Source organism: Scomber japonicus, chromosome 16, assembly GCF_027409825.1.
Source record: "Scomber japonicus isolate fScoJap1 chromosome 16, fScoJap1.pri, whole genome shotgun sequence".
Classification (NCBI taxonomy): Eukaryota; Metazoa; Chordata; class Actinopteri; order Scombriformes; family Scombridae; genus Scomber; species Scomber japonicus.
This window is the reverse complement of record NC_070593.1, coordinates 17,905,074-17,923,097: the sequence shown is the minus strand read 5'-3', so window position 1 is coordinate 17,923,097 and position 18,024 is coordinate 17,905,074. Positions and strand designations below refer to the sequence as shown.

Below are 18,024 nucleotides of genomic sequence, written 5' to 3'. Positions count from 1 at the left end.
GGCCAGATTCTTCTTCCTTACATGAAGCACCACGGAGATCAGTTTACAATTGTTTAATAACTCAACATAGTTTCTTAGTTGAACACAGTGAAACTTCCTGCTCCTGTTGGCTCACTGGTTTATGGAGGTTGGAAACATAATGAACTCACGTGTTGTGTCAGCAGGTTGATGTTACTGGAGCTGGCATAATGGCGAGCAACCTGCTTGTCGGCCAGCTTTTGGAGGGCCGAGATGAAAGCCTGCTGGTTCGACTGGGCCTGGGCAGACAAAGAGTTCAACTCCTTGAAGGTCCCCGCTGAGTTTGACTTCAGCTTACTGGAACTGCTCCTTCTGATCACTGATATAAAGAAAAAAACATAAGACAAATGTGTGAATATGGGAATAAGATCAATATCGAGAAGTTAATGTAGAAAAATAATATTACCCTGGCCTGCAGAGGTGGGTCTAGAGAGCTTCTGGCTATAGATGTGTGTGGCACTTGGCATGGAGGAGGCTGCAGAGCTGGGCGTGGATGAGGTAAAGGATGGGATCCCTTTGAGCACCTGGGTTGATTGCCCTATACCCGCTGTGTTAAGGCCAGTAGAAACAGCTGTCCACATCGCTCTTTGGGGCTGCGTGACCACAGGAGCGGAGGTGTATGCAGGAAGGTCAGAGAGAGTCTCGGACTGGCAGAACTGAGATTTCGCCAAGGATTGCGCGTAGGACGGTGGCTGAGATGGCGGTGGCGGTGGTGGACAGTGAAGAGGCAAGGATGTTGGGGCGGGGGAGCAGTGCTGCAGATGAATATGGGTGCAATCCAGGGTCACAGGAAAGCTGGAACAGTGCTGAGAGGCCTGCACCTCTGGCCGGGTTTTAGCAGCTCTAACTGCTGCCTGTGGGTCTTCAGGCAACATACGGACAGAAGGCTGACTTTCAGTGGCCTTGATGTCTGGGTCACTGCTGATTTTCCCTGTGGATAGCGAGGATTCTGAAGAGCTGGAATCCTCTTTGGCCACAGGCAGAGCTGTTCAAAGCAGGAAAGAAGCCAGAGCTCCTTTATCATCAGTTAGCCATTCCATGGCTCTGACACACATTTGTTTTTCCCCAATGAGTGCTAATCGTTTGAAGCTGACCCTTTCTTCACCCTGGATGACTCAATCTTTTTTCCCTTTACTTTTTGGGGGGGATTTAAAAATCTAAACATCAAAATTCCTGTTTACTGTGTTTGAATGATAAAATATTAAACACAAACCAGACCTACAGTAAGAGAAATATGAAAAAGAAAAAACATGGATGGAACTCACTTTTGGATTTCTCACAGTTGCCTGGCTCTCCTGAGGCATTTATTTCATGAAAGTCTTTCTTAACACTCCTGACTTTTGTTCCTAGGAAGACGGTGGCTGATTTATTTTTCTGTGTGTAGAATGTCAGTACTTCCTCCAGATCATTTTCACTGTTAAAAAAAAGAGAGAGATAAATGTGTATTGCAGATTGAGATCACTCTTCAGTCAGTAGCATATATAACAAGAACTGTAAAGAGCCAAGTGCTGAACAATGGCAAGTGGACTTGCCAATTCACTAACCTCGCTGCAGTGATGTACTCTTGAAATACACTGGCGTCCACACAAAGCTCCTCTTTGCTATTCTCCTGTTTTTTCAGCATATGTTCGGTTTCCTCAAAAGATAAGAAAGAATAACAGAGCTTGTTTGAAAAGTAATAATAGTCGTCTTTGATTGGATCACCTCTTAGAAATTGTAATTCTTGGGTAAAACTAGAGTCTGAGAACTTGGTACCTTGTTGTAACAGTGGATAAACTCCCCTAGCTGGTGGGACAGGATGCGTCTGCGGTCTTGGAGTGGTAGCTGGCGACTGGGCAGGACCACCTTTATGTCTTGTTGAAGGTTACTGGCTGCTCTTCTCAAAAAACGAATCACCAGCTCCTGTGCAGACATTAAAAAAAACAAAACATAAAATGCAAAATCTTTTACTATCACTGCCCTGAAGCATCGATGCACCTTGATGCACTTATTCAATCTGTCACTGTGTTCTCCTTTCAGCCTTTCAGACTTCTAAATTCAATAAGCAGCAGACTGGCTTAGGTTCAGATTGATTTTCCCAAGAGATTTGAGGTCACTGATAATGACTTTACAATCAGAGACAAGTCATCCCAAAATGGTAAAAAAAAAAAAAGTCTCAAAATGGCCTCGTACACAATTCAGCTCCAGCCAGATGAGCAACATTATTATTAGTAATGATAAGGGTGATAATGTATGTACATACAAAAGAAACAGTGCTCCAGGATATTCCACTCCAGTCCATTTATTATAAAAAAGGAGATTTTGAAAATAGAAAAATCAGTCATACCATTTGGTCATTGTCCTTTTCTGGCCAAGCTGGGATGGTGTTGGCACTACTCTCTGCCAACAGTCTCTGCTGGACTCGCTGCAGGTAAGAGGAAAAAGCCATCCGGGCCTGCACTTTACTGGAGAGGAGAGGCAGAGGCAGCAGGAATTAACACAAAATAAAAAGCATCACAAAGTAGCAGTGCAAAGGTAAAGTAATTTTATTAACTACGTCCTCAAGCTAAGTGTAACAACTGCTTTGTTGCTTTGGAATCTGTGATACAGGTGTTACAGCAAAAAGAACAAGCAGTCACACTCATTCCATTTGCTAACATATCATCCAGAGAGACAGCAAACAAAAACAGGTATGTATCACTTTCTGCCAAAAGTTGTTGAAACACTGTGTATCTTGTCCTGCGCCAGCATCAAAATAATAAATTGTCTCTGTGGCCCAGGTGAGCCTGGAGAGGATACTGTCAGAACACTGAAGAAAAAAAATGTTTTGGAAGCTGTCAAACACAAACAATGATATGCTATACTATAATTTCCCAGCTTCATGCACAGTCCTGGCAAGTACAGGAATTTTCTACAAATTCAGACTTGTTATTGTAATTCCTTCTTAAATTATAATTTTTGGCACACTTTAAAAATCTACGGGAGACTTGCAGTCTTTTGTTGCTCTTAAATATAACAGTATGTAAAGTGTGGCGTAAGTCAGTACTGACAGGACTCTTAATTCAAATAAAGGAATATATGAATGTTCAAATGTTTCCTCCTCAGCCAAATTTGAATTTATATATTATGTTTTTTTATATAATCTTACCACAACTTCCTTTACTCTTCTCTTGGGTAAATGTCAAGCTTTGGCTACTACTAGAAAAATGCCAAATGAAGCTATTTTGCAGACAGAAGATTATAGTCTATCCAGTCCAGATAAAACAATGCAATCACCAAAGTACAGAAAGTTAAATAGTGGGTTAGGGGGTAAAACAGTCTATATAGATGTGTGTCTATATAAATATGACAAACAAAATAAGTAAAGCAGTCACATTTGTTGACCCTAGCAGTGACCCAACAAGCCACAGGCAGTGGCTCAACCTGTGGTGAGGAACTGGGACACTCTTGGTGGGAGCATATTGTAAGTACCCTTTGCATGACTCCTTCTTAAAGAGGGAAAAAGGGTAAAGTGAGTAAGAAGTAAGGAGGAAGGGAGGGTGATGAAATAGCTGCCAATGTGAGCAGCAGCCCAGAATACAGACTGACCTGAGGTCCCACCCCTGCTGAAGGATGTTGAGCAGGTTGACTCTGGGCCTGGCTGCCTCCGAGCTGGACAGAGTCTCACTGTGAGAGCTCTCCAGTGATGTGGCCACTTGTTTTCTTTGCTCTGCTACCAAAGCCTTGTGTGAGACCGGTTCACAAACTTGTTTCACCTCCTCTCCTTCCTCCTGAGCACACTCCTCTCCCTCCAGACCACTGCTCTCAGTCAGAGAGGCCTTGGATTCCTTACCTGAGGTATGCAGCATTGCAAGGGAAGACAAATGTCAGTTGCATGACTGGCATGTTGGATTAAAAAACACACACACACACACACACACACACACACACACACACACACACACACACACACACACACACACACACACACACACACACACACACACACACACACACACACACACACACACTCAAAATAGGCCTTTTACTGTATTGTTGCTGCAATGAAATGAACTCATTCAGAGTCATATTTGGCTAACCTTACTGTGACACAGGGGAGTTATTTATTGGAACCAAAAGCGCATTAGCGTGCAATGCTGTCCTACTTAGCTGCACTCTCTTTGGTTTCAGATGAGAATTAAAGCAGTTTCCTGAACTGAGGCAGGATCCATCAGGCCTACCCGATTTCTTCTTCCCTGCAGCAGAGCGATGAGTCAGGTGGCGCTGTCTCCTCTTACGTGCCTCCAGAGACAGCAGCTTCCTCTCATACTGGACGACGTGATAGCCGTGGACTGTGTCCACCTGCAGCTGCACATTCCCGTTCACATTCCTGAGAGGCAGAACAAGACGTGTCAACTCAATCGTAATAACAACAACAATAAGAATGATTTATATGCCTATCATCAACAAACTTTTAACTTTAACTGAAGCCAGTTCTGTGAAAGATTAGTGTGGTTGAGTAGTTTGTCCAGAAGTTGACGTGACAGACAGTGATGATCCAAAGGAGAGAGTATAAATGTCAAATAATAGCAGCAACTGAGGTCTTGCAGCAACAACCGTCTCCCTACTCTGGCTACCAAAGGAATATGGAAAAATCTTAGATGGGCTTAGTTGGGGTTCAAATCTCCAGACAATATTGTGAAACAGTCAAAGCAGTGGTTAAACATGAAAGCCCAGACTGATTTAAATAACATAAACGCATGTTGTATTACAATAACAAAAATGTGGTTCACTAAAGAGGCAGAGTTCATCTATAACTGTCTCCCCCCCCCCCTCCTGCCCTCAAATCGACGCCACAATGCCACATAGACATTGGGCGCGCTGGAAAAGTTGACTGCGCAACGTCTTGTCAGCTGTTCCTCTCACCTATCCAATCGAAAGACAAAACAAACGCCACGTTAAGATCCAACCGTTTCCACAAACTGATGGAGAGATTTATTCCCCAATCCCGACCACAATGGAAACGCTTACCTTCCATGGAAAAGTCTGTTTGCCAACATGTAGTTCATTGATGTCTTGGACTCCAGATATCCACTGAGAGAAGAAGATAATAAGCAAATTACAATAATCATAAAGGCAGGGTCCCGAATGTGCCTCAACCTCCTCATTTGCGGCAAATGTGTTAAAATGAAGCTTCTGTGATATAGCTACTCTGGGAGCAGCTGCTATTAAACACACCAATTATTTCCCAGACCACTCAATAATTTGAGTTTGAGATCCCACAAAATCTCTGCTGCTAAGAGAGCTGTGTATCTATTAAGCAACAAATCCTCAGATAGGAATATGAATTCTAAGCAAACCAAATGGATTAGCTCTCAAATAAGGGAATTTCTACAAGAGCCCAACCCATACTGGATTTTTGGGGCCTATGCCGATACTGATATCAGGGAGTAAAAAAATCAACATCAATATATTGGCCGACATTCTTTGTATAGATACATACATTCACCAGCCACTCCACTAGCTCTGCCCTACATTCTACATTTTTGTTGGCATTTTGAGAATTCTACTTTATGTCAATAGGTGGTGTTTTACATGAAGGGGTATACATTAGTTTTCAATATAACACACTCCAGTTCACCACCACCACCTGCTACAACCTCAATAATAAACACAGAAGTAGAATTATCACATTTCTGACAATGTCAACAAAAAACAAGAATGTATAAGCTGTTTATGGTAGAGCAGTTGTATTGGATTGCATTAGATTGCACAGGTGTTTCTAATACAGTGTCCAGTGAGTGTATATATATTGGTTGCTCAGTGTAAATATATAGAAATACCTTCTGACAACTAATGCTTAGCAACTTTGTAGCTACACCTCATGCTTTCAAGCTATTTCACTATCGCAGGCAAATTTATGAATAAATGTGCAAATAAAGTCATATTTTGCCTGTGTATTGTACAGAGTGTTGTATCATGATCTTGATCATGTGGCGTACGGTGGTCATAAAACTCAGTCCGAGCTGTACTCTTAAGTCAGTCTTTTTCAGGTTTTGACATTCCGATAAAATCAAACATGTTTAATATTATTGGAAGTTTTTAGTCTTGGCTCATGTAAATGGTGATGTTCAATGACATGAACATTGTCAACAACCAATAGGTGCACTCAGTCCCAAACAGGAAGCAGCAAAAACTGCAACTGCTAGAGTGCTGACGTCTTTAGATGTGAGAGGGTGTCAGACTTAAGTCTTTCAGTCTTTTAGTGTATGGTAGGCATTAGCGACAGTCAAGGGTAGTAGCTGATTACAAGTGATCAGTCTGTGCTTTCTTTGTTCAGCTTACCCATAAAGCTCCCATGTCTCTGCTGTGGGGAAGATTCTAATGAAGCCCCCTCGTCTCTCATACTCCTCCTTTATCCTCCTAAGCACTTTGATCTATATTAGTGAAAGAAAACAAAGCAAGCGTTATAAAGGAATCCATGTTTATTCAGTATCAAAATCATGTCATATTGCCACTATTAAGACTGTACCTCTTCAGCAGTCAAACTTAAAGTGCTGTCTCCTTGGCCTTGTTTGGCTCCTTGCCTGTCTTTCAACCCGTCTGTCTCTGCGTTACTGGCTGATGCAGGCCTCTGCCGCTAGCAGGGGAAAGAACAGAGACAATATCACTAATATCAACTATAACCAACCATGTACAACCATTCATCTGTCCAACACAAATACTTGCAAAAGTTAAAAAGAGTTTAATTAAATGTGCTCCAAAGGTTGTCAGTGTACTTGTAATTCTTACATTTTTGTTAAAGAGGTCATCTGTCACTGACAATGACTAGCAGGTCGGAAACATATTTCTCATTTTTAGATGGAAAATAGATATCCTGAGCACCCAAAAAGAATCTCCTCTTCTCCCTGTCACATGAATTTGAGCTTTTTATGTCATGCGTTGGCATTTCTGGCTGCCTCTCTTCTGCATGCACTACCAGGCTGTGATTGACAACTTTGGCATGCACGTTGGAACTCGGGGCCAGACAGCAGGGCCACAACCCAGAACGATCACATGCAGAATTTGTCATCTCAATAGCAGTGGGGATTATATTTAATTTGTCTGTTGCGGCTGGAGGGATACAAAGGCAGCCAAAAAGTGACAAGGCCTAAGCCCTCGTCTCAACTGTTGCCCCAATCAGAGTAAAGGAAGAGGACAGGTTCTCCGAAGGCCCCTGGAGTCCTTCAGCGGCCTCAATGACAAGCCTGCTTTAGAGTCAGGCTTGCTTTAGGTATGTCTGAGAAACTGAGACTCTATTAAGAAAAGTTTCTGAACTTTTGAGCCAAGTGGTGCATTGCAGCATTTGTTTTAACAGGCCACTTTGCTAATGTAATGAGAAATCTATTAAAATTCAGCTTCGGGAATCGATATAATCCATTTGTCTGCCACTATGAGAAATAGTAAAACCACATAATCAAATAAGCAGAAAGGAGTGAGCAATTTCTTACCAGTAATGTAACAGGCATCAGGGAATTGCAAATGGACAAGGCAAAGAAAGATAAATACGGATGAGTCAGAAGAAAACTTACCACTCTGCTGCGAGCGGTGGCTGTCGGTGCAGAAAAAGGTTTCTAAGAGGCAACGGGTGAAGACAGTGAGTTGCCGGTGAGCATCAGAATTACTGTGACACGTTGTGACCGCTGTTATTCAACATGCATACTGCATGCAACAATGAGACATTGTTACTGTATTGTCTAAACAGGCCCTTTACACAACATGAGGTGGAGCAGAAATCTGTCTGATTTAGTAATCTCTTTCCAGCACATCCAGCGCCAAATCTGGGTGCAGTAGTCGAGCGGAGGGAGCCAAGTGCATTAGCTGCTGTGGCATCATTAGCCAACAAGGCCTAGCGAGAGCATTAGTCACTTGATTAGAAATGATAAAACAATAAGCCACAGGGTGCAGCACTTACAAACTGATGTCACTCAAACACTGTAATTATATTAGCAGTTGTTTTGCATTACAGTAAATTTTCCATGAGGGGATGAGAAGAGTTAAGTGACAGTGGCAGGAATGTACTGTAAGCACAAGAAAGACCAAAACAAGGATGGGAATGTTTCACAAGGAAGGGTAAGCGAGTGCAACACTTGGCTTGGCTTGTTTGTACTGTGTTAGTGTATACGTGTGTGTGTGTGTGTGTGTGTGTGTGTGTGTGTGTGTGAGAGAGAGTCCAGTACCTGTGTTCTCTGAGCCTGGGGTTTGAGGCTGGGGTCGAGGGTGACTCGGTCAGAGCGCGACTGCCTCGACAGGGGGTCCTGACACACAAAGCCTGCAGGGACGCGAATCAGTCAAGAAGTGGTATATCAATGACATCAGCTTTAAAATATGATACTCATTCCCGTGACCTTTAATCTGTATATTGCGTCAGATTTTCAGTGTTTGTACAAGAAATCAAAGTAGAACGTGGGGCAAGAAAAGAATGTCTTAAACAATATGATGCTTTCATGAACTTTAACTTTAAATCCTATTATAGCAGCACAAATACAAACACCAGCCCCCCCCCCTGTGTTACACTGCATTGCTTAAGTGCATTTCAATGGTAGTTGATAAGTGTGTTTGTGATTTCCCACCATGATGCTCCCACCCTGTCAGTAAGATTAAAATCTACGACCCTCTGTTTATTAATTCCCACACACTCCCTCGAATCTAGCTAGTGGTAAAAGTGAGACATTCAAGAATTATGTTTATGTTGAGTTGAATGAAGTCTGTTGACAGCTCGGAGCTCGAAGCTATTTGTATTGCCTCATCCGAGCCGTCAGGTAAGAATCAGGCCCCTGCCACGCTCTTACCTAAACACAGCAATTATCACAAACATGGGCGACACGGAGCTGACAGCTAAACACAGTCGGAAAATGAATGCTAATGGAATGCTGTCATTATATACAGGTCTGGGATGCAACCCAAGTGTTATCAGCCTACAGTGACTTAGTTTGTTTGGTATATAATAGATGTGCTATGTTTTATATGCCACTGCTCATTTTCCCCCAGATCCGCAGCAATGCCTCAGTCCAAAGACAACTGGCAATTTATTATTCTACTCTTTCATTTAATGAGCCGGAGGGGAGTGTTTCAAGCCACAGCACGGCCTAGGCTAAAGCGCACACACGCGTATCTGCATGCACACGCACACACGCACAATAGCCATTCCTTTAATATCATTAGGGCGAGACCACAGGCAGACTTAATGGTTCAGTGCCAGTTTAGATTGACGCCTGCAAATCAGTTGGCTCCATTTATGCTGAGAGCGATGGTTAAATAAGAGGAATAAGTAAGGTTGTATTATTAAGAGATGCGGAAATTTGGTTTTCACTACACGTATAGTCACATCTACAAGGATAAAGATGAGCTTTCAGATTGTATATGAGCACCTCTGGTTAGTGGACAAAATATGAGATAAACTTACTTATCACAAAATATTTCTGAGCTCTTCTTTTGCATGAAAATTCAATAATTAACAGGGGTGGAGACATAACAGAGACGCATCTCTTTCTCTTCTGCAAACATTGTTGTATAAACAGTGTTTATCTCTGCCTTGGGCTAGGCATTTTTTATGTCTTACTGCTTACGATTGCTTTAGTTTGACATGTAGGATCCAGTTTCTCAGGAAAGCTTAATGACTTCAAAACAGCTAAGGCCTTTCTTGACAATTTTGTCCGCAAGACATTTAATGGTAATTAATGAAGGCTGTGGTTTATTCTCTCAACACTGGAGCTCCCACTATGAAGCCATACGGCTATTTTTGGTAGTTTGCGCAAACTCAACTAGTGGAATGTAGGAAAACATTAAGCATTTAACAATAGACGACTGTCTCCACAAGCTTGAAACCTGCTGGTTACAGAAAAAGCCAACAATCATCTACGTCTTCAGAGTTAGTGAAAAAAGATGGTGAAGAGGGAAATTCAGAAGCACTCGACTGAGACACAATGGAACTTTCTGCAGGCTAATTAGAGTATGACTCTTGACCAGGATGCTTCTCCAAAATTAAGGTTGTTAATCCAAGTAAATGATTTCGCAATGACTAATCCTTAAACTGTGCATAACCATCTTTTCTTTTTTCCATTTAAATCTACGATGAATGCATTTTTAGCCATAGTAGCGGCACGGCTACAGGGGTGGTCTGTCAGTTGGTCGGTCTACCAATTTGGTCCAGACTGAAATGAATGTTTGGTACAGCAACATGTGGAAGTACGAAAAGCATCATAATAATCATATGACAGTCGAATTGTCATTGTGAGCATGCTGACATTAGCATGGCAATCAAAGATCTCCGCTTACCTACATTTGGGGATTTCTAAATGCACAGTAGTTGCTTGAATGGAGATGACAACGGCCACTAACAAATCTACGCCCCCTACATTTTGGCAAGGTTACAGCTTACTAAAAAAGATGTTCTCCTCCCCGTTCTCCTCTCATAGTGAACTGCATGTCACCGCCCCAAAATGAAGAGCTTCCCTTAAAACTTTGGATTGGTTCTGAAATGTTTCTTTAAACTCTAATTGTTTCTTCCCACTTTTAACAACGAAAGCTGGAAGCCTGTGCTCTGTCTGTGTGAGCGAAAGCGTTTTGAGACTGATCTGTGAGTGTAGCGTGGCTGTTGACATTTGGTCCTGTTTAGTTTTAAACCAGTGTAATTTGGTTGTTAAGCTCTTAAAATGACTGATCATGTTACTATAGTACATCTTAAAGATTTTTCTGTTCTGTAATCCAGATGTTCCAGCTCAATTCTGTATCTGACATCCAAACGTGTGCATTCTTAGGAAAACACATTTAAGGACTTTTAATATGATGTTTTTAACAAACTTTGATTCTTTGATTTTTATCATTTCTAGAGAGACACATAAAAAATAATGATGTTTTGTGGATGGTTTTCTGTTTACTTAAGTCTCTCTCTCTCTCTCTAACATAAGGGTAAAATAATATGACTCAAGACTTGGACATTTAATTTATATAACCTGGATGTCTTTGATGTGCAATCATTGGTGCAAAACCCTGAAATTAAATAGATGTTGTATTTAATCACTGTTGTAGCACGCACTCACCCACAAGCGAGAACATGTCTGCAATCATGCTGGCCTTTATCTTCAGATCCAAGGGTGCATCACTGTAAATAAGTAGAGGGAAAAAAATGAAACAAAAAAAAAACAAATAAACTTTACATTACATGCACAGGGTGGAGAAAAATAAGTCAAAGGTCATAAGAAGATACAGATTTGTTAACTGACCTTGACTAATCTGCTAAACTGATATTTTTGTGGAAGTAGAAACAACATTTTAGCCTGAGGGTATGTTCTCAAAAATAAAGCAAGTGCCATTTTCTTTTCTTTTTAATTAACCTCTTTTTTACATATTCAAAAAACAGTCCTTGCCTGAGTCTGTGGGGTAAAAATGATTACAAAAGTGACACTCACCAGGCCAAGGAGGGAGAAAGATTCACCTCCAACAACCAGGGTTTGAGGTTGGTGTCAATGAGCACGTCAAAACCATACAATTCTAAAAAAGGAGAGACAAAATGAATCAAAAGGTCCTCGACACAAACAAAAAAAAGTCAGGAGGCAGAATTAGGAACTTTTAAGATCTGCTCCCTGAAAATTAAGGATGAACAGTATCAAAGTCACAAGCCTTTCCAGAGTTTTATCATAGCCCAATTATGTGGCATTTGGCAGCATGATTTGTGTCTTTCTGCTACTGATTACATGCATGTTATATACCCAATCACTCAAGAGAGAAACATTCAGCGAAGCCTGCTACTGAGGGATTGGCTCTATTGCTTTAACTAAGTACATACACATTTCATCTGTCATGAAGTTGCTTACGTAAGACGGTAGATCAAAAACAAACTGGGGCTGTGAATATTTTCATACATACAGTCAATAATTCTCTCATGGCTGGGAAGGTTATACAGTCTACATATTGTCACTATATATTAACAAGAGGAATGGCACTCTAATGGCTACCAGAAATAACTTCACCCCATGATAAAGTCAGTATCTTGTCCAACTTGGCCAATAAACTTTGAACTCCGTACAAAGCTGGAAATGTGACTGTGTGTCCCAAGTGACAGAAATGATAAAACCTATATATTGTATAACATTTCACGCTAATAATAAGCTGATCACTGATTGACACAGAGAAAGTCTCCCTATGTAAAATTTCATCCATTCTATCTCAATTTTCCCTCTTGTTTCAATGACTGATACATGGCTCGCTGTGACACTGTTGGGCTATGAAAGCCCTCACGCTGCTCTGGGGAGTGTCACCCTAAGCCGACGACCCGCCGGCCCCAGCTGCAGCGTGCAGGGAAAACCACAGTATTTTACAGGGATAGGGCAAAGCCCAGCTATAGAGCCAGAGGAAAAATCCCTCTAATGGCACTTCAAAAGAACAGACTGTGTTGAGAATAGGCTGGGGGGGTGGAGGTTTCAAAGCTGCCATAACCAGCACTGTTTGTTCTAGCATCTCAGGTCAATGCCAGTGTTAAGCACACAAAAGCCAGCATGACAGCGAGCGAAGGCTTGATATTGCACTTGGTTGATTAATGGTAGGCAGAATGACTATAGTTTTAACAGGATGAGTTACTTTTATTATTGCGTGCACATTAGTTATTGCAGTGTATGCTTAAAAATCATTAAGTCTGTTAAACAAATCATGGCCATACAGAATTGTGGAGAAAAAATGTAGAGAGTGCACATCCAAAACACTGCTGGATGAAAAACACTGACTGGAGGCAGAAGTATTGATACATCCTGTAGCCCCCAATCAATGTTATTTCACAGAGCAATGCTATAATCCAACAAAGATCTCTGTCAGTTTTACTTGACTATGCCTGATGATGTCTCTGTTAGACATGTAGAAGCAGTTAATGTTCTGTCAAAATATTTTGTGGGATTCTGCTCCTAGAAGAGAATAGAAATATCAGAGGATAGTCAGATCATTCTGGGCTAGTCTGAATCTTGGCCAAACCTCTATGAGTAAGAACTACATGTGCTTACTGTGCTATCCAAAGCACATCTTTAATTAACATTTCCTTAAAACACTTCTGTGTTAAGATGAACTGAAGAAAATCCAAACTGGATTTTGTCCAGTATATTTCATTTGGTTGCGGTATATTATATGAGTTGAGAGGACAAAATATGGTACAGTCATGAGGTTCAAATTGGTGTAACTGCTCATTTTATATGCTGATGATGGAGTTGGATAAAGTTTGCCAACTGCAACTGCCATCTTTTACTTCTGTAACACTTCAAGACGGACTGGACCCCCACTGTTAAGCAATGCTCACTTCAGCAGAGCACTGGGATTTTCTTTTCCACTTGCAGGCTTATCCCATTTTGTCCACTTCTGTATAAAAACACACACACAAACTGAGACTAAGACAGGGATGGAGAGAGTGCGTGTGTCATAAAACATTATGTATTAGGTTTGGGTAACAGAGTACTGGAATAAATGGGTTTGAGCCTGGAGTGCCTCATCAGTGGCACCACAACAACAGGGGAAAATAGGGAGGTGTTACACCACCTCACCAGCCCCCGACAAGCAGACTCCATGTGCCGCGCATTTTCCCCCAATTAGGAGCAGACGCCGCTCCTGCCCCATGAGCCTGCTGAGCCGCTCACTGGCAGACACGTTTGTTCTGTGGCTCGACCGCTGCCGGGGGGGAGCGCTGTTAAATGCGCCCGCAGAGAGCCCACAACAAGCATCACAGACAAGGAGATGAGAGGCAGTGAACATCCACATCACACCCATTAAAGAGGGAGGGAAAGAAGAAAAATGTGACAGAAAAAAAAAAAGGGATGATGAAGAGCACGTTTGTTTTTATTATTGGATGGGCGCTGCTGGAAACTTCAACACAAGAGACAAACACCCAAAAACAATAATCTCCCCACCCTGGCCATCTCTAGCCTTGTTGGCCGTAAATAACAACAGCAGCACAAAGTATTTCCTTCATGTGTTTTCTTCATAGGCGAGGACAATTGAATTACTCTTGCATCATTCTGAGATAAATTATTGCTGCTGAGCTGTTTCTCGGCTGTTGCAGGGAGCGCAGCGGAGCAGCTTGGAGCCACAATCGTGAAAACACTCCGAGGACAACAAATTAAAGTCACAGTTAACACTCTATAGTCTTATTATGATAGCCGGGCCCGATCCATTAATCATTCTTAAAAAGGGTCTGAGTCATACAGCAGCTCCACTGTCATCATAGGCATACAAACAGTGTGCTGCACTGGAGTGTGGGAGTATCTGACAAATGTAAAACAGGGAGAGTGGTTCACAGACAGGGGATCCAACCACACTCAGCACTTAATGAGGGACGTTCAGTGGAACCCAGGACCAGTAAGTGGAATGTTTTGTGTGTAATAAAATAGGCCTTTGGCTTGGCTAATCAGATCTTAGTCAAAATATCTCGTAATCAGCATCCCTCAGCAAAAAGCCTGTCCATTAATCACACGGCAGCGGTAAGGAGCTGCATGGGTGGCATTTTCTCTCTGCAGACACACACATATACACATCCACATACACACAGACACACACACACACAATTTTCTTACCAATGTAAAATGAAAAATCTGTTGTTTTTATTTCTTCCCACATGAAACATTACAAAGCTATAAAAAGATTTTGTTACGGTATGCCCGTTAAGATATGCAGCGCAATTTGAGCAAAGGGAAGAAATCCCATTTGAAAACAATAAACATTGTATTAAAGCCATTAATAGACATTAAATGGCAGGGAACAATTTGCAGTAAATTAAGATTATAATGTGCTTTATGGTCTCGCGTGGCTCCCTTCCAGACAAGCCAGAGACTGTATTAAAAACTCTGAACAATAGCTGCTTTTATCCGCGCATTCACGGCCCTGACACACATGTACGACTTCGCTGCCATTAGTTCTGATGCTTTACCTGTTTACAAGTACACAGCAGCTGTAAAGGCCGAGGATGAATGTTATTGTAGGCGGCGGAGTGGGAAAGTAGCAAGGAAAAATGCAAGAGGAGGAGAAAAAGGGGGCTGAAGCTGAGAGGGGCTGAGTGAACAAGGCTCCTTGGTGGTTTGGGTGGGTTTTATTTAAGATACCAAAAAAAAAAAAGCCCACAAAGATACTATGCTGGTCTCCCCGAAGCTTAGACAGACCAGTCTGTTTGTAAAACTCATGCTCTACACCGGTCCCTACATGTCTGTGTATTCATACTGTACATACATACATACACGCATAGTTTGCATGGAACATGACCACACGGTGAGAGACAGATCAACAGAGAGAGGATGAGGGTGGTCCTCTGGAACCGTCAGTGTCTGTCTTTGGAAACTTAATCCTGTAGACAGACGATGAATGCTGTAATTATCCTGCTTGGGGCCATCTGAAGACAACAAAATGACACTAAATTCAATAGTAAACTGATACTTCAGAAGAAAGGTAATGGGCATGTTCACAGCCGACCACAGTGTATTATGTGTCTTAGTAAAAGGTGTACAGTCTAATTGCTTTTGTGCTACACAATGATATTGCTGTGGTATCTATGTCTATACAGGTCTGTATAGGGCTGAGATTTCTACAATGTTCGCACAGTATGGATGTTAACACCTCTAAACTAAAACTTATTAAGTTGTTTGTTGTTTCATTTCAAATCCATGTGGAATGAGAGCGGCCACAATTTTAAAAGTATATATTAATTAAGACACCAGCGTAGTGTCATCAGCAGGGTTGAGTGATAATGTTTCACAGTCTTACACACTTTTCTTCTACATTCTTAAATGTACACTGTAAATGTACTGTTCTATTCTATAGCAAAGCTGTACCATAGGATATTGTATAGACAGAAGTCGAGACCTGTTTATATACAGCTGTGTAAATGCTTATCCCATGTGCAACTTTTGTGACAGATATATAGTAGGTGCATATAAAAACAGGATGTACCTGAATGAAAGAGTGAATGACAGAAAATGCAAACTTGTTGTTCCCATCCTGTTTTTCAGTCTCACTGCAAAGATATGTGTCATCTGGTTGTTCATTCATGTCTATCAAGTGTGTATCAGGGCCAGGTTATGGCTTGGAAAGCCACATTTCCCTGCAAATACCTGCACAGTCAACATTCACACCCTGGCTCGGTGTGGTTTCTCAACCTAGCGGTGATATTCAGAGTGCAGATAGCATCTTTATGCAGGCGACTGTCTGATGGTGTGAGTCCATGCTGCTACGCTTCCAATAGAGCCCAAACAACCAGCGATCAGGGAGGGTTATTATGTCTACAGGAGCCTGTCACAACTGCAGAGCCCTTTATTTTTCTAACATCTGAGAGGTGAAAGAGAGTGTGTGACATTCAAGGGCATGCTGAGCCTACTCATTACGTAAGTTTAAAAACAAAAACTGCATATGAGCATGCACATGCACGTGCACACACGCAGACCAACACAAGGAAAATAACTGTAATGTAACTAAATGACTGACAAACAAAACCCATTAGAATAGTTCTTGTTTTCTTTTCTTGTAGGAGTTTTTCTCATTTGAAAAGTAAAGAATTACCCATGAAATCATTTTCCATCGCTTGCTGGAACATACAGCGGCTCCGGTCCTCTGCTTTTGGCTTGACTAGCAGAAACTCAGAGTTCCTGAAGGAGATTCATGATGTAGATATTGTTATCTTTCAGGAAACATGTTGTAAATGTGATGTTTCCACTGGTTGTCCACTCAGTTATAGAGAAATCATTTTCCCATTTACCAACATGAAAAGACTTCCACAGGACAGGGACTCAGGGAAAATGAATGTCAACTAATCCATTCAATTGAATTAATAAAAAAGGGAGAATTCTTTATCAGGCTTAAGATTAACAAGCAAATGATTTCAACTGATAAAGATTTGTTTTCCTTTGTGCTGCATACACTCCTCCATCTGAGTCACCCGATTTCAATGAGGATACTTTCTCCAGTCCAGAAGGGGAAATTAATCAGTCTCAGATCCAAGGAAATGTCCTGGTCTGTGGCCACCTGAATGCTACAACAGCAGACAAACCAGACACCATTGACACTCACGGGAATAAACATGCACTAGACAGCAACAACCTTCCCCCTCACCACATATACCCCACCAGAAACCACTATCACAAACTGACCAACACAAATGGGACACAGCTTCTGTAACTCTGCACTGGGTCTGCACACGGTCAGCGGTAGTCTAAGAGGGGACTCTCTTGGAAGGTATACACACAGCTCATCTCTTGGCAGCAGCACAGTCGACTTTTATTTCTGACCTCGATCTTTTGTCTCTTAGAGTATTCACAGTCAGTCCCTTAACACCTCTTTCAGATCACAGTAAAATAACCGCCAATCTGAGGAAACTACACCCTGCTCCTCAGTCCTGTAGATGGAGTACAGACAGCAAGGAAAACTACTAAAGGGCAATAAGCAGTCAATAAATCCAATCACTCCTATGGATATCACCCTCCTTCAATAATCAAGGTGTAAATTTGAGAGAACATTAATATCATATTTGACAAAATTAGCAAAATTGACAGATTTTAAAGATAAAGAGCAAACTTAAAAGATTAAATGACAACAAATGAAGTGTAAAACTCTAAGGAAAGTCTTGATTAAGTTATCTAATTAGAAACATCTGGAACTAGGCAACCAAATAATATGCCTTCATTAAGGAAATACACTAAAACAATACAAATATACCCAAAGAACAAAAAAGAAAGAAAAGCTTATCTGAAATGAACTTCACATGACTGATGAATCAGTTACATCTAATCAATTCTTGGAAAATTGAAGAAAAACCTTAAACAAATCAATAAATGATGACTTGGCAATCCAGCATGGAGATATTTGGATAAATCACTTAAATAACTTAGTCAAACAAATACAAAGAAAATTACTCATTCTTGAATCAACAATTAAAGACTACCAGCATCCCTGTAACACCCACGATTACAGAAAAAGAATTACTTGAAAAAATAAATCTAAAATCTAAAAAGGCCTGTGGTACTGACGCCATATTAAATGAAGCTATCAAAT

The 18,024-nt window shown here is 41.4% G+C and overlaps 1 protein-coding gene across 1 annotated transcript in view; it reads right to left on the bottom strand.

Moving 5' to 3' along the window:
* The window catches only part of ttll5 (tubulin tyrosine ligase-like family, member 5), a 53,295-nt gene that overhangs the window by 22,892 nt on the left and 12,379 nt on the right, over window positions 1–18,024 (bottom strand). The window contains exons 13-27 of the mRNA XM_053335526.1: window positions 11,427–11,508; window positions 11,058–11,119; window positions 8,196–8,287; window positions 7,548–7,589; window positions 6,509–6,616; window positions 6,322–6,413; window positions 5,008–5,070; window positions 4,218–4,366; window positions 3,586–3,829; window positions 2,345–2,462; window positions 1,774–1,920; window positions 1,563–1,654; window positions 1,284–1,432; window positions 425–1,003; window positions 150–337 (exon numbers count right to left, since the gene is read on the bottom strand). Coding sequence (XP_053191501.1) covers window positions 150–337; window positions 425–1,003; window positions 1,284–1,432; window positions 1,563–1,654; window positions 1,774–1,920; window positions 2,345–2,462; window positions 3,586–3,829; window positions 4,218–4,366; window positions 5,008–5,070; window positions 6,322–6,413; window positions 6,509–6,616; window positions 7,548–7,589; window positions 8,196–8,287; window positions 11,058–11,119; window positions 11,427–11,508 — 2,207 coding nt within the window. The remainder of the gene's footprint in view (window positions 1–149; window positions 338–424; window positions 1,004–1,283; window positions 1,433–1,562; window positions 1,655–1,773; window positions 1,921–2,344; window positions 2,463–3,585; window positions 3,830–4,217; window positions 4,367–5,007; window positions 5,071–6,321; window positions 6,414–6,508; window positions 6,617–7,547; window positions 7,590–8,195; window positions 8,288–11,057; window positions 11,120–11,426; window positions 11,509–18,024) is intronic.